The following is a 12,692-nucleotide window of genomic DNA, read 5'->3' as shown; positions in this document are numbered from 1 at the left end:
GAAAGGCTTCTAGAAATCTTCAGAGAATGCAGTGGGAATAACCTATGCTTTGGTGGACGTTGCAACCTAACATCAATGAGTCTCATCTCTGCATGAGAGAAGGAAGTTGGTAAAAGTTTTCCTTCTGTGATTACAGTAGTTTGACAAGTAAGTAGTAAGTAAGTAAATTACTTTTAAAGTATTTATAAAGCACCTTTCAAAACAATGTCAGAGGGTGTTGTACAATGTACCACAATACAAACAATCACATTAAAACAAGGTACAATAGAGTAATAATAATAACCTGCAGAGGTCCTTGTTGGGCTCTGTATTCTTTTGTGCTCAGTGATGGGTCCAAATCCTGTAAATACTTCATCCTGCAATAGGAAAGATAAGAGAAAAGGGTCTGAAATTAGTTTTAACACAAAAGTACAAGAGCAAAGCAAAGGTCAACAGGTCAAATTGAAAGTACCACCGTGTCACATTGTTGACATTTGGTGGTGCAGTGGGCAACACTTAATGATGATTTGCGTGGCAGTGCACTTTCACGCCCTCCATTTATGTTTTATTGCAGGGGTCTTCACCGTTTTCAGGCCAAGGACCGCTTAGTTGAGAGAGAGATGAAGCAGGGACCCCCACTACCTTATCATAGATTCCATATAGTTTTATTGTTTGACAGCACAATCGTCAGTGTATTTTGGATTCATGTCAATTTGTGTTTTCAGATAACCACTTGAACCGTCAATACTTAATAAACTTTAGCTTTCACTCTTTTTTTCCCCCTCTATTTTTGGCTAAAGTTCTCAGAATATGGACACTGACTCGGGTTCAAGTGGTTAATATGAAAAAGGAGAAAAAAAGTTTCAAGTTTCACAAAGATTTGGAGGACCCCCTGTAATAACTGAGGACCCCCTAGGGGTCCTGGACCCCCTGTAATAACTCTGAGGACCCCCTAGGGGTCCTGGACCCCCTGTTGAAGACCCCCGTTTTATTGTTTCATTGGCTCCTGGTACAGTGTGCGTACATGTAGGTCTGCCTGTCTGCAATGAGGAAAATAACTGTCTCCTTTTCACCAGGATGACGACCAATTTGTGTTTCTATTCAGATGTCTCTGTGGATTACTCGGATTTTGGTGGATCTAACGTAGGATGATTGATTATTACTCTGTGAAAGGGATCGTGCGAATGGATCAACGCGAGAAACCAAGTGCCTCAAAACTGTTAAATGTCAAGGCCTGTTTGATTAACTTGTTTTCATTCAGCTCACAGTCACAGAGCTCCACAATGCAGCAGAGGCTCAATAACCTTCCATAGTTTGCCATTGAGTGTGAACTGACTAAACAGACAACAGGGGTGGGTAACTTTGATAATGGAGAGCTGAGGGCCACTATATTTTCACATTCACTCCAGCGGGCCACAATGCATATACAGTCAAAAATAGCAAAAAATAGCCGATCTGCAAGCTCAAAACACGTCGCAGTTTTGCTATTTTTGAATTGGAATCCTGAAAAGTAACATTTTTATTAATTTCCAATGCAATTATATGTTCTTATGTTAACTTTATGAACTTAAATACATTGTGCATAAAAAGGACTACTTAAGCTACTTTTATAGTAATCAATGTTTGGATTAAACGCGTCTGCTAAATGCCTAAACTGTAAACTACACTGTATGTTTGGAATTGTAACAGTAGAAATGAATAACATCTCGGTATTCTGATATTAACCTGCGGGCCGCATTAAGTGAAGGTGAGGGCCGCCAGTTGCCCATGTATGACCTAAGCTTTTCAGGGGCCTAGCCAGTCCTGCGGGCAGCCTTGACCATTAGACGATACAATCACTGAAGCCACTACATTGTGGTTCACGCTACTTTGCTTCTACTTGATTTGACAGGCAAGCTGTGATGACCTTGGCTTGGACAGCATCGGCTGTGTGACGACGAGAGGCTGCGTTGTGCAATTTATGCATTAGAGAGTCTGTTAACCCTGTTAATGAATGAACTGGTGCTGAAATGAAATGTGATGCTGATGAGCAGAGGACCAATGAAAATAACGTTACAGTAGGTGAGCCACTTTTCAACGTCAGAAGTGGGCTGTTCTTCAATGCATTAAACAAGTTGAATTTAATGAATGAAATGATGGATTTTTGTCCCAGTCCAGCCCTGGTTACATGTGTACCTTGTAGTGATGATTATGGAAAGGAACGTTTATGATGAGTTGAAATTAAGTGACCGTGAGTGCATTGTCTGACCACATAACTGGTTTCCTGTGTATTTCTTATGGGATGGTGTACACTGTGTGACTGACTAGGGTGTATGTTGAATAAATCATTGCAACTTTAGTCACCACACAAATCGTTACAACTTGAGTCATCTCCTGCAAACCGAATGACTCAGATGAGGACCAAGGCTGCTTGACAACGATGCACTCACATTCGCTTCGCTGATCCACTGTAGAGACCCTACGCTGCTCTTGCTTTCGGGAATACGCTACAAAAGGTTTCGACCGTTACAACAGTCATTTTGATTATGAAACTCTCGGCTCGCACAATTTAGATTTAGATTATGAACCTCTCACACAAGGAATTGGCCACAAAAGCCCCAGGAGATGATATGCTAATCTGGTAATTTGTGCATAATCAGATGACTCAGTGGTTAGCAACGAATACAGAAAGCTCGCCCTAAAACACAGTTGCCCCTGGTATTCTTAAACGTAACCACTGTAAACTATGCATAAACTGTTGAACCTAGGGGCACGGTGGCTCAGTGGTTAGCGCTTCGCCTCACAGCTAGAAAGTCCTGGGTTCGATTCCCGCCGGGGGACGCTGTGGGTGCTGGGGGCGTGTTTCTCCCTCCGCGTCATCAGCGCCCACACCCTAGGTGGGGTCGGCGATAGGGCCTTTTTGTGTGGAGTTTGCATGTTCTCCCCGTGTCTCCTAGGGTTGATACCCTCACAAAAACATGCAGTAACCCTGGTCTCAATAATGCCTCCCCCTGGCCAGCCGGGGCGCTTGATGGAGGGGAAAGGAACTCTAACCCTAAAGTTATTTCTAACACTATATTCAGTAAAAAGAAATACAAGAATACTAGAACCGTCCCACCGAGTGGCCGGCGTGAGGTCGTCGGAAAAATATTAGGGCGAGCATTCCAGTTACCGTTAGCACTGTTTGCCTGACAGCATTGGGGTTCTAAACCCCAATCGGGGCCTTTCTGTGAGGAGTTTGCATGTTCTCACCACGTTCACGTGGGTTTCTCCCCACACAAAACAGGGTGCTGCTTAGTGGCTAATGGCTATCAACTGCTCCTAATAGTTAGGATGGCTAACCCACTGCTTAACTTAACATAATAATCAGGATAGTACGAACCTTTTTTGTTGTTCTTTTAAAATACTTATTTTTGCCATTTCTATGCTTTATTTCAGATAGGTCAGTCATAGAGGGACAGGAAAGCAAGGACAGCCAGAGTAGAGCAAACAAGACAGGCCGATTCAAACCCAGGTCCTTGCCAGGGTCACTATAGGAGCATCTGGTCTGCAAGGCCTTCAGGAAAGTACATTTCCTGGATGCCATTTAACAAAAACAAAGAAAACATGTGCATGAATGAACAATTTCTAGTAAATCAAAGAGATGCAGACTAGACTTTCAAATACAATAAGGTAGTTTTACTGTGGCAAAACTGCTGAGTTGAACAATGCTATTCTGCAGCCTGTAGGTGGTGAGTACAGCCAGCCCATGATGGCATGCCAGGCCGGCCCTCTAAAGCAGGGGTCTTCAACAGGGGGTCCGGGACCCCTAGAGGGTCCTCAGAGTTACTACAGGGGGTCCTCCAAATCTTTGTGTGACAGAAACTTTTTTTCTCCTTTTTTATATTAACCATTTGAACCCTACCGTCCATATTCTTAGAACTTTAGCCAAGATCTACAAGCAGATCTACAAGCTCACAATGCCTCGCACTGCGAGGCGTAGTGAGCTTGTAGATCGGCTATTTTCGGGAAAGAGGTTTGGTGTAGAGGGGAAAAAGAGCAGACTAAGTACAGAGTGAAAGGTCAAGTTTATTACGTATTAAGTGGTATAAGTGGTTAAATATCTGAAAACACAAATTGTCATCAATCCAAAATACACTTTTGATCGTGCTGTCAAACAATGAAACTACGGTATATGGAATCTATGAAAAGGTTGTGGGGGGTCCCTGCTTCATCTCTCTCTCGGCTAAGGGGTCCTTGGCCTGAAAACGTTGAAGACCCCTGCTCTAAAGCATGAGTTATCCTTGTAGATCAGTTATTTTCGTTGCACGACACCAGCACACAACTATTAGTTGCCAGCCACACAAGTCAGGGGTAGTCAAGGCAGCAGAGATGGCGGGGCTACCCTATCCGACACAACAGCCCAGGCAGCTCTCCTCCACTCCAGGCCACCATGTGCTGCTGACTGGGAGGAGAGGCAGGTGCAGGGGACTACGATGGGGCTGCCGTTGTCTGAACTTCTACGGGGATAAGAAGTTAAGACTGCCGCTGTCCATTTTGCTTTCTCACTCGCTTGAAGCCGCTTAACCAAACAAAGATTAAGTCTAGTCCAGGACTGAGCAGCAGCACTTCAATTGAGAAAAACCCTTTTGACAGTTCAGCCTTGATGGGATCACATTTAATCTTGTTTTGTTTGCTAGCTCCAGTAATCACTGTGTGCACATGGTCAACGGCAAACTGAATGAGCCCAGACTGATGGGCTGGGGCAGGACTGAGCTGTATAGACCAGTGGTTCTCAAACCTTTTCATGTCAAGGTCCCCCAGATTGACACTTATTAGCCCGTGGACCCCCCATTTGAAAAGAGATGCCAGGGACCCCATAAGAGAACATTTTCACAGCTCTAGCAGTGATTCCCAAGCATTTTAAATTCAAGGACGAGTTTGACATTCATTAGGCTACGGACCCCCCAATTTAATTTATATCTCTGGGACTCCAATTTATATAGTAAAATCAATGTTAATTTAACTCTGAATGGAACCAAACGGACCTGCTAGGGTCCATTTGTACACTCTCTGAGTTACTCTCTCTTGAGTCCATTTGGTTCCTAGCTATCATTTAGCTGGGGACCCCCTTGGAACAACCTCAAGGACCCCTGGGGGTCCCTGGACCCCACTTTGAGAACCAGTGGTATAGACTATACGCCCCCCTTACAGCTAGGGTTGGGATTTCAGAACCGGAGCAACTGGATCCAACGTTGAGGAACCTGAACCAGGACCGGTTCCATCACATTTGGAACAGTTTCCGGAGACCGGAACCCTGTTTTATCACACTGTCAGAGCTGGTGATGTGGACTTCACGTCTGCTATACAAACTTTTACATTTGGAGGACCTGAATAGCATAAGAACAATTTTATTGGTACGTTTCAGTCACTCGGACCATCATCATGCTGATCTGATGTGACAAGTGCAGTAAGCTGCATAGCTCAATCGAATGTCCATAGATAGACCAGTGGTTGCTAAACGCATATTGTAATATACTGTATATTTTCATTTCATTTCATTTCAACCTTTATTTAGTTCTCGGTAACACACTGAGGGCTGGTGCCCTCTTTTTCAGGAGTGCCGAGATTACTAATTACTAATATACAGTAACTATGGCTAAAGTTTCTTTTTTTCTTTTTGCTACACCAGTACTTGACTTTGTGTGCACTCATTCCCCCAATATATTACACGCGAGAAAATACTGTACATTTTAACAAATTTCAACCTGTCCTAGCATCACTATTTTGGGCATGTCATCAAGGGCACAAGGTCCCACACATTTCATGTGTGCCTTGTGATTTGCCCATTGGTGTATAACTTTAGGCACAAAAAGGTTTGAAAACCACTTGCATTGACAAACACTTAGCATCAAGCCACAGTAAGCCTTGGGGCAATGTTTTTCATGCCAAGGACCCCCTAGCTGAGAGAGAGATGAAGCAGGGACCCCCCACTGCATATATTGTATACAATTGTGTTGCAGATTAAACTTTTTCATAGATTACACTGATAGCATAGACTTGTTTGACAGCACTATCATCAGTGCTGGATTGAATTTAACCACTTAAACCGTCAATACTTGACCTTTCACTCTGTACTTGGTCTGCTCTTTTACCCTCTACACCAAACCTCTTTGCCAAAAAATAGCCGGTGTGAGCTTGTAGATCTGCTATTGTTGTTTTAAGTTTCCCTCAGAATAGGGTTCAAGTGGTTAATGTAATAAGAAAAAAAGGGAAAAAAAAGGTATCCTATCACACAAAGATTTGTTGGCCCCCATGTAGTTAACTCTGAGGACATCCCCTGGTGGTCCTGGACCCCCTGTTGAAGACCCCTGGGCTAGACAGTAAGCCTTGGGGCTAGACCAGTGTTCCAGTACCTCTGTAGCACAAGAGGGGACCCCAACGACACCGCGATTAACATGTCCAAGATCCTAGTCTGACAATCTTTTGTGTCAGTTGAGCATAGCGCGTGCGTGTGTGCTTGTGTGTGTGTGTGTGTGTGTGACATGTGTGTGTGTGTGTGTGTGTGCTATATGTGCATGTGTGTGTGCTTGAGAGAGGAGGTGGCCTATAGTCGTTTCATCATGTGTATTTATAGCAGTATGTGGCGCTGCAGTGGAGATGTCTTCTTCGGCCCAGTTTGTACCAGAGCAGCTGCTATCCAAGAGCTGTTTCACACAAGTGCGAACGCATGCGCGGCGGCGGCGACGCACACACACACACACACACACACAGCACACACACACACACGTAGACAGACACGCGGGCGTACAGTCGAGTACGTGTACACTACTACTACACACTCTCTCACACAAAAGACAAAACTGATGGCCACCTCCCGGCACATTGCCACCATTTGCAGAGTGTTAGGGGGATTATGAAAAGTCATCCTGTGATAAACTGGGGTTAACTTTGCTGCTGTGTAAAGAATTTAAATGTGGGGGCTTGTCCTGTTGTCCGGAAGGTGACCGGGCGGATAGTCAGTGCCTCCTGACCCTAGACCACATAGTAAAAAACGTCCCAGGTTCAATTTCCGGGCGGAGACATGATGTGTTGTTGCATGTCCTTCCCTGTGTCGCTCTGCTTTGAGTTTCCCGTCTAGTCTCAACTATCCTATCTATAATGTTTAAAGAAATAGCTATAATAGCCGATCTCCAAGCTGAGCTTGTAGGTCTATTTTTGAAAGATTTTGTCAAATAGGGACGCCAGGTTCAAAGCAGTAAAACAAAACAACAAAAAAACAAAAAGGTCTGTAAGTCGTGTTTCTCGTGTAAAGTACACCTTATATTTCAACAACATTGCAAAAATTAAATTCATTTTTCCATGTTTCTGTTTTCTGTCACCATGTGTCCTATATAGAGATGTCAAGATATCAGGCAGTGAGTGAGTGCGGTGGTTTTATCTTGCCGGTCAAAATTATTCTCAGCTTCATCCTCTCTCCCTGTCTCTGGGTATTTCACCTCAGCCTCCTCTCCTGCTCTCTGCCTAACTCTCCCATTTCTTTGCCTTCTCTGCTCATTCACAGCATCCTCTCCTCAAACTCCTCTCTCCTCTTCTTCTGTTTCTCTCCTCTCCTCTCGTTTCTCTCCTCTTCCCTTCTCTCCTCCCCTCCGTTTCTCTCTCCCCTGGTTTCTATTCTCTCCTCTCCTCTGTTCCTCTCCCCTCCTCACAGGCTGCTGCTAGGTGTTGTTGCAGAGCTGAGGGGGTGGAGTGCCAACGGACACTTCTGACTCGCCGTGCTCAATGACATCATGACACTAACACACACACACACACACACACACACACACACACACACACACGTCACATGCACACACGCATGCACGTGTGTCATACCAACACGCCCGAGGCAGGCACATACGCGCACACAGACGCACCTCCCCCTTCCTGCGTCAGCTACACACGCACACCCTTTTTTCCCCAGTGTGACACACAAACACACCCCCCTCCCCGTGCGTTGAAACGGCACAGCGAAAGATGTAAACAAGCAAACATACAGCAGAATGTGGGGGAGGGGCTCGCTAGTTTGTGAGCCGAGAAGGAAAAGAGCAGCAGGATCAGGAGGAGGAGGGGTGAGGAGGACAGGAGCAAGAGAAAGAGAGCAAGAGGGAGACAAGCAACTAAAAGCAAGTAGCATCTTGACCACATGCTCGCATCAGCAACAGAGGGAGCTGGAGCTACTAGCATCCCCTGGGAGCACTAAGGATGAAAGGGGGCTTGGGTTTGAACACGCTCGCACAGAAGCTAGCTAAATCCCCATCTAAACAGGCCTCCCACACACTACAAGGCTCTCACTCCCCCCCCCATTGCTCCTAGTGTAGCCATGCGCTGAAACACACGCAACCCCTCCCTCCCTCCCCGCCCACTGGCTGCCGAGCACACCATGAGCTCAATAGTAGGCCAGGCTGCTGGGGGGGAAGCAACTGCAAGAAGTAAACAAACGCTGCTGCTGCTGCTGCTGCTGTAGTTGTAGTAGACTTGGAGGATGTTAGCGGTTGTGTGCTCGCCACATACTGTATAATAGATAAAAGCTTGCTGCTGGCTGCTATCAAACTGTACCCATAAGCGTCACTTGTGCTGTACGAACCTGGGTGTTGTTCCTAAACGACTATTTGGGTACAATGTTGATTTCGATTTTGAAGAGTCCTAGAGTCTAGGTCACGTGGTCGGCGGCATATGCCTAGAGACCACAATATTTTGACAGAATATTTTGTCATATGCACACTTTTCAAATCAATTTGAAAAGTGCTGATTTGATTACAATTTCTATTTGAGAATAGAATAGAATAGAGGCAAATAAATTACATAAATAATCAAATAAACAAAGATTTAACCACTTAAGACCTATTAAAAAGTTCAAAAGAACATGGTCACAAGTAACCCTGTCGGGGTCGGGGCTACACGCAAGCTGTAGCATGAAGACTGGCAGGCTACTTTTGAAAAATATATAAATACAGTAAGTAGATGTAGACCTACAGTATATGAGCCGAATCGACATATTAGGCAAACTCTATGGTAGTTCCTTTCCCTGCTACAGTACTGTGACTTCTTAATGCCCGATACCTTTATACTACAGTAAATAGCAGATCTACAAGCTCACAGCGCGTCACATTCGTGACCGGTTGTGAGCTTGTAGATCTGCCATTTACTGAGCACGGCACTGGCACACAACTAAGTATAACTGAGGCTTTACCAAGCTGATCTGTGCATGAGACACATGCCGAAACCCAAAAGATATAACTAGGGCTGCTGAGCAAAGAGAGACCAATGTGATTCATTGTGGAAAACGGCAGCAGTAGTTTCTGCTGTGGCGTGTGTGTGTGGGGCCTGTCCCAAAGCTATAGCATCAAAAGGATGCGGAATTGGTTTGAGGTGTTCCGTTCTGCATCACTGTGAAGAGTGCGTGGGTGGCATTAGAACGCTAACGTGACAGACAGGCTGCAGACCTCAAAGGGGACTTCCTTGCTAACCATCAAGCAGCAGCACTCAAAGTCCAAAACGGTGGGGGAAGAACGAATGAGTGAAATCAACTCCACCAGTTAGCTATACTTGCCCCCCTTATACGTCCCACACACACTCAAGCACTGAATGCAGACGCAGACTAGGGATGGGACGATATGAACATTTCATATCATGATTATTGTGACAAAAGAAACCGCGATTTACGATATTATCGCGATAATCAAAAGCCATTATCCTGTGGCGGAACATTTGCCAAAAAATAGCAGATATACAAGCTCACAACGTGTCGCAACGCAACGCGTTGTGAGCTTGTAGATCGACTATTTTTTGGCAGACATTTGATAGAGAGTGGGAAGAAAAGGTACTGGATATGCAACTCGGCCATTAAAAGGTGAATTGATCCCCAGTGCATGACGGAGAACGATATCACAATGATTTTTATCACGATAAACGATAATATCGCTTATCGTCCCATCCCTAACGCAGACCTACCAAAAGGCCTACATGCTTTCACACACACACACACACACACACACACACACACACACACACACACACACACACACACACACACACACACACACACACACACACACACACACACACACTCAGAGTTCTCCGCCACATCAAGTGGAGCAACTGATCATTAACTCTCTGAGCCCCTGGGATAGTTGATACTGTAGAAGAGGACTTAATTCATTTCAAACATCCAGTGAATCCATATGTCTAGAGAGACTCAGCGTTCCCTGTAATTACAAATAGAGACACAACGCTCAGACAGCTCTGACGTAATCCTCCACTCTTCCTGAAATAAACCTGCGCTACACACAGCCAGTTCAGCAACGGCCAAAAATGTGTTGGCCCTTTTTTTTTGCACTGACAGAACTATTCATAAATGTGCCGTGATGTTTTTTCCTCATGCAGAATGACACTTATTAACTCATTTAATGCCACCCTTTCACCACTAGAGGGGGCCAAGTGTGCCACAGACAATCCCATAGAGATATGCTGGTATATGCAGAAGCCCTGCAGCCATGACTTGCCTAAACACTTTCCTTTGTGCATGTACAGGAAGAGGATGAAGTTAGCTTGAAGTTAGCTATTGGCTACCAAGCATTTTAAAAGCCTTATTTTCGTCAACTTAGCCATGATTAAACCTTGCACACCTCATGCATGGGAAAAAAACAGAGAAGAATGAGCTCTAAAAAATCCAATGCAATCCTGGATTGCATTGTTGTGGGTTTGTGCAGTTTGTTCACAGCTTTCAAACAAAAAAATCCGATTGGAAATCCGTTCAGGCATTCTTGAGATAATAGCCATTATGTTTTACACTGTTGTGAGCTTGGAGGTCTGCTACCTGAGTTGTATGGGGGTTGTATGGGGGTTAAACATGCAAAATCGCGATTGAAATCATGTTCACTAGTTTTGATGGGGTCCAAAAAAAAAGATTTTTTTTTTTTTTGAATCACGTGTATATACGTGATTGGCACTGTGGGATGCGCTAATATATCACGTGTATACGCGTGATTGGCACAGAATGAGTTAAGAACCACACATGAACATTAAAATTAACAACTTAAAATGCCTTATACTTTGTAGGAATGTAAACGAATATTCTAATAGTCGAATAGTCGTTTATGAGATCAAAGTCGGTTATCAAAATGTAATTACACAATATTTTTTTAATCGACTATTCGAATAATCGTTAATAATACAATTATGGTAATCGATTTTCATTTTGGACACCTTTTACATCTCTAATACTTTCTATACTAAAACCCTATATATTTAATAGCCTGTATTCCTTATAACCTTATCTCTTTTCTCCCCCTGTCCCCCTTTTCTTTTCCTGAAAACAAACAAAAAACTATGAACAAATTTCACCCACTTCTTCTACACAATGTGACATGGCAATAAAGTTGATTCTGATATACAACAATAAAGTTGATTCTGATATACACATTGTACAGTACATGGGCATATAGGTACTATGGAGTCTCCATAACGGGATGATGTGGACTTCTCACAATAAGAAGCGGATATAAGGCGTCGCAACAACGACTTGTGTCTACGAGCCCAAACTGAAAATAGTGCTAGATCTTTGAAATGATATGTGTCGACCACAAGGAAGAGCAGCTGCTGCTGGGACGGTAGTGGCTAATGTGGGGGTCCAAATAAAATATAAACAAACAATATTCTTTCACTTGTTATAAACCGACTAATAAGTGCTTCATCGGAATCAACAGTGGAATCAATCACTTGCAACGTCTTACTTGATATCTACGGAACGCTCTGCGGTGGATCCTGTTTGAGAGAACCAGCCACTGAGCTTGACAACTTGGAACTATTGTTCAGTGGCTCTTTGAGAGAGACACAGGTGAAAAGAGGAACTTATATAGAGACTGAACAGTAAAGTAAGAAGAAAATGAGGGTGTTTAGCCGGTGGCTACGTTCTGCGAGAAAAGACGTGCAAAGCAGCATTTCCCTCTTCCCGCTTGAGCTTGTTCATCTGCTCACTAAATTTCGGTGAATGCCTGTCCATACTGTCTCCGACCACCAAACTTTTCATCAGAAAGGTCCGGTTCAACAACTAAATGACGTCACTCGCAACTTCTGAAAAGCATTACAACGAAGTCTGACCTTTTCCGACAAAAGGTTTGGTGGTCGGAAACAGTATGGACAGGCCTTAAAACAGGTCCAGAATAGGGACGCTAGGGTACATGTGGTTAAAAAGCACAAGGCAGGCACTCAAGAAGAAAGCGGTGGGTATAACAAAACAACAACAAGGAGTAGTTATCCACTCATGTAAGCAGCCAGTCCTTCCTTCCCCCCTGCCTAGACAAACACTTCCTAGACGCATTCTAGGAAGCTCTCCTCTCATGATTTACTATATGGACACAGTGCCTCATCCCTTCCTGGAATTTCAATTGGCGATGAGCTCATGTGCTTACTATATGCCCTTCTGAATGACACATTCCTTCCAAGAGGCCACAGAAGAATTCCAGGAATTACTCTGGTGGCGGTCAATGACAAGACATTTACAGCTTGCCGAGGAGGAGCCCAGGCAGCACTAGAGGTGATGAAAGTTCAACGTCCCTCTCGGATTAAAAGTCAAGTGTTTTGAATCTCGAGCAGAAAAAAAAGAGAGTTGATTTGGTTTGGGTGTAAAGTATATACTCTTGGTATTTCACTTAGATGCTGATGAAGGTCCTTGTCTGACCAAAGATGTTGACAAATAAAGCAGAGGAAAGTGT

At 44.2% G+C, this 12,692-nt stretch overlaps 1 protein-coding gene across 1 annotated transcript in view; it reads right to left on the bottom strand.

Moving 5' to 3' along the window:
- Nucleotides 1–12,692, bottom strand: part of kmt2a (lysine (K)-specific methyltransferase 2A) — a gene marked incomplete at its 5' end in the record, with an annotated part of 70,851 nt that overhangs the window by 51,853 nt on the left and 6,306 nt on the right. Inside the window, one exon of the mRNA XM_080731936.1 lies at nucleotides 284–356. Within this exon, the coding sequence (XP_080588062.1) occupies nucleotides 284–356 (73 nt within the window). The remainder of the gene's footprint in view (nucleotides 1–283; nucleotides 357–12,692) is intronic.

The sequence above is a fragment of the Nannobrachium achirus genome (genome assembly GCF_963921795.1).
Source record: "Nannobrachium achirus genome assembly, chromosome: 8".
NCBI classification, from domain to species: domain Eukaryota; kingdom Metazoa; phylum Chordata; class Actinopteri; order Myctophiformes; family Myctophidae; genus Nannobrachium; species Nannobrachium achirus.
The sequence above is the reverse complement of the archived record's forward strand: the minus strand, read 5'-3'. Positions and strand labels throughout refer to the sequence as shown.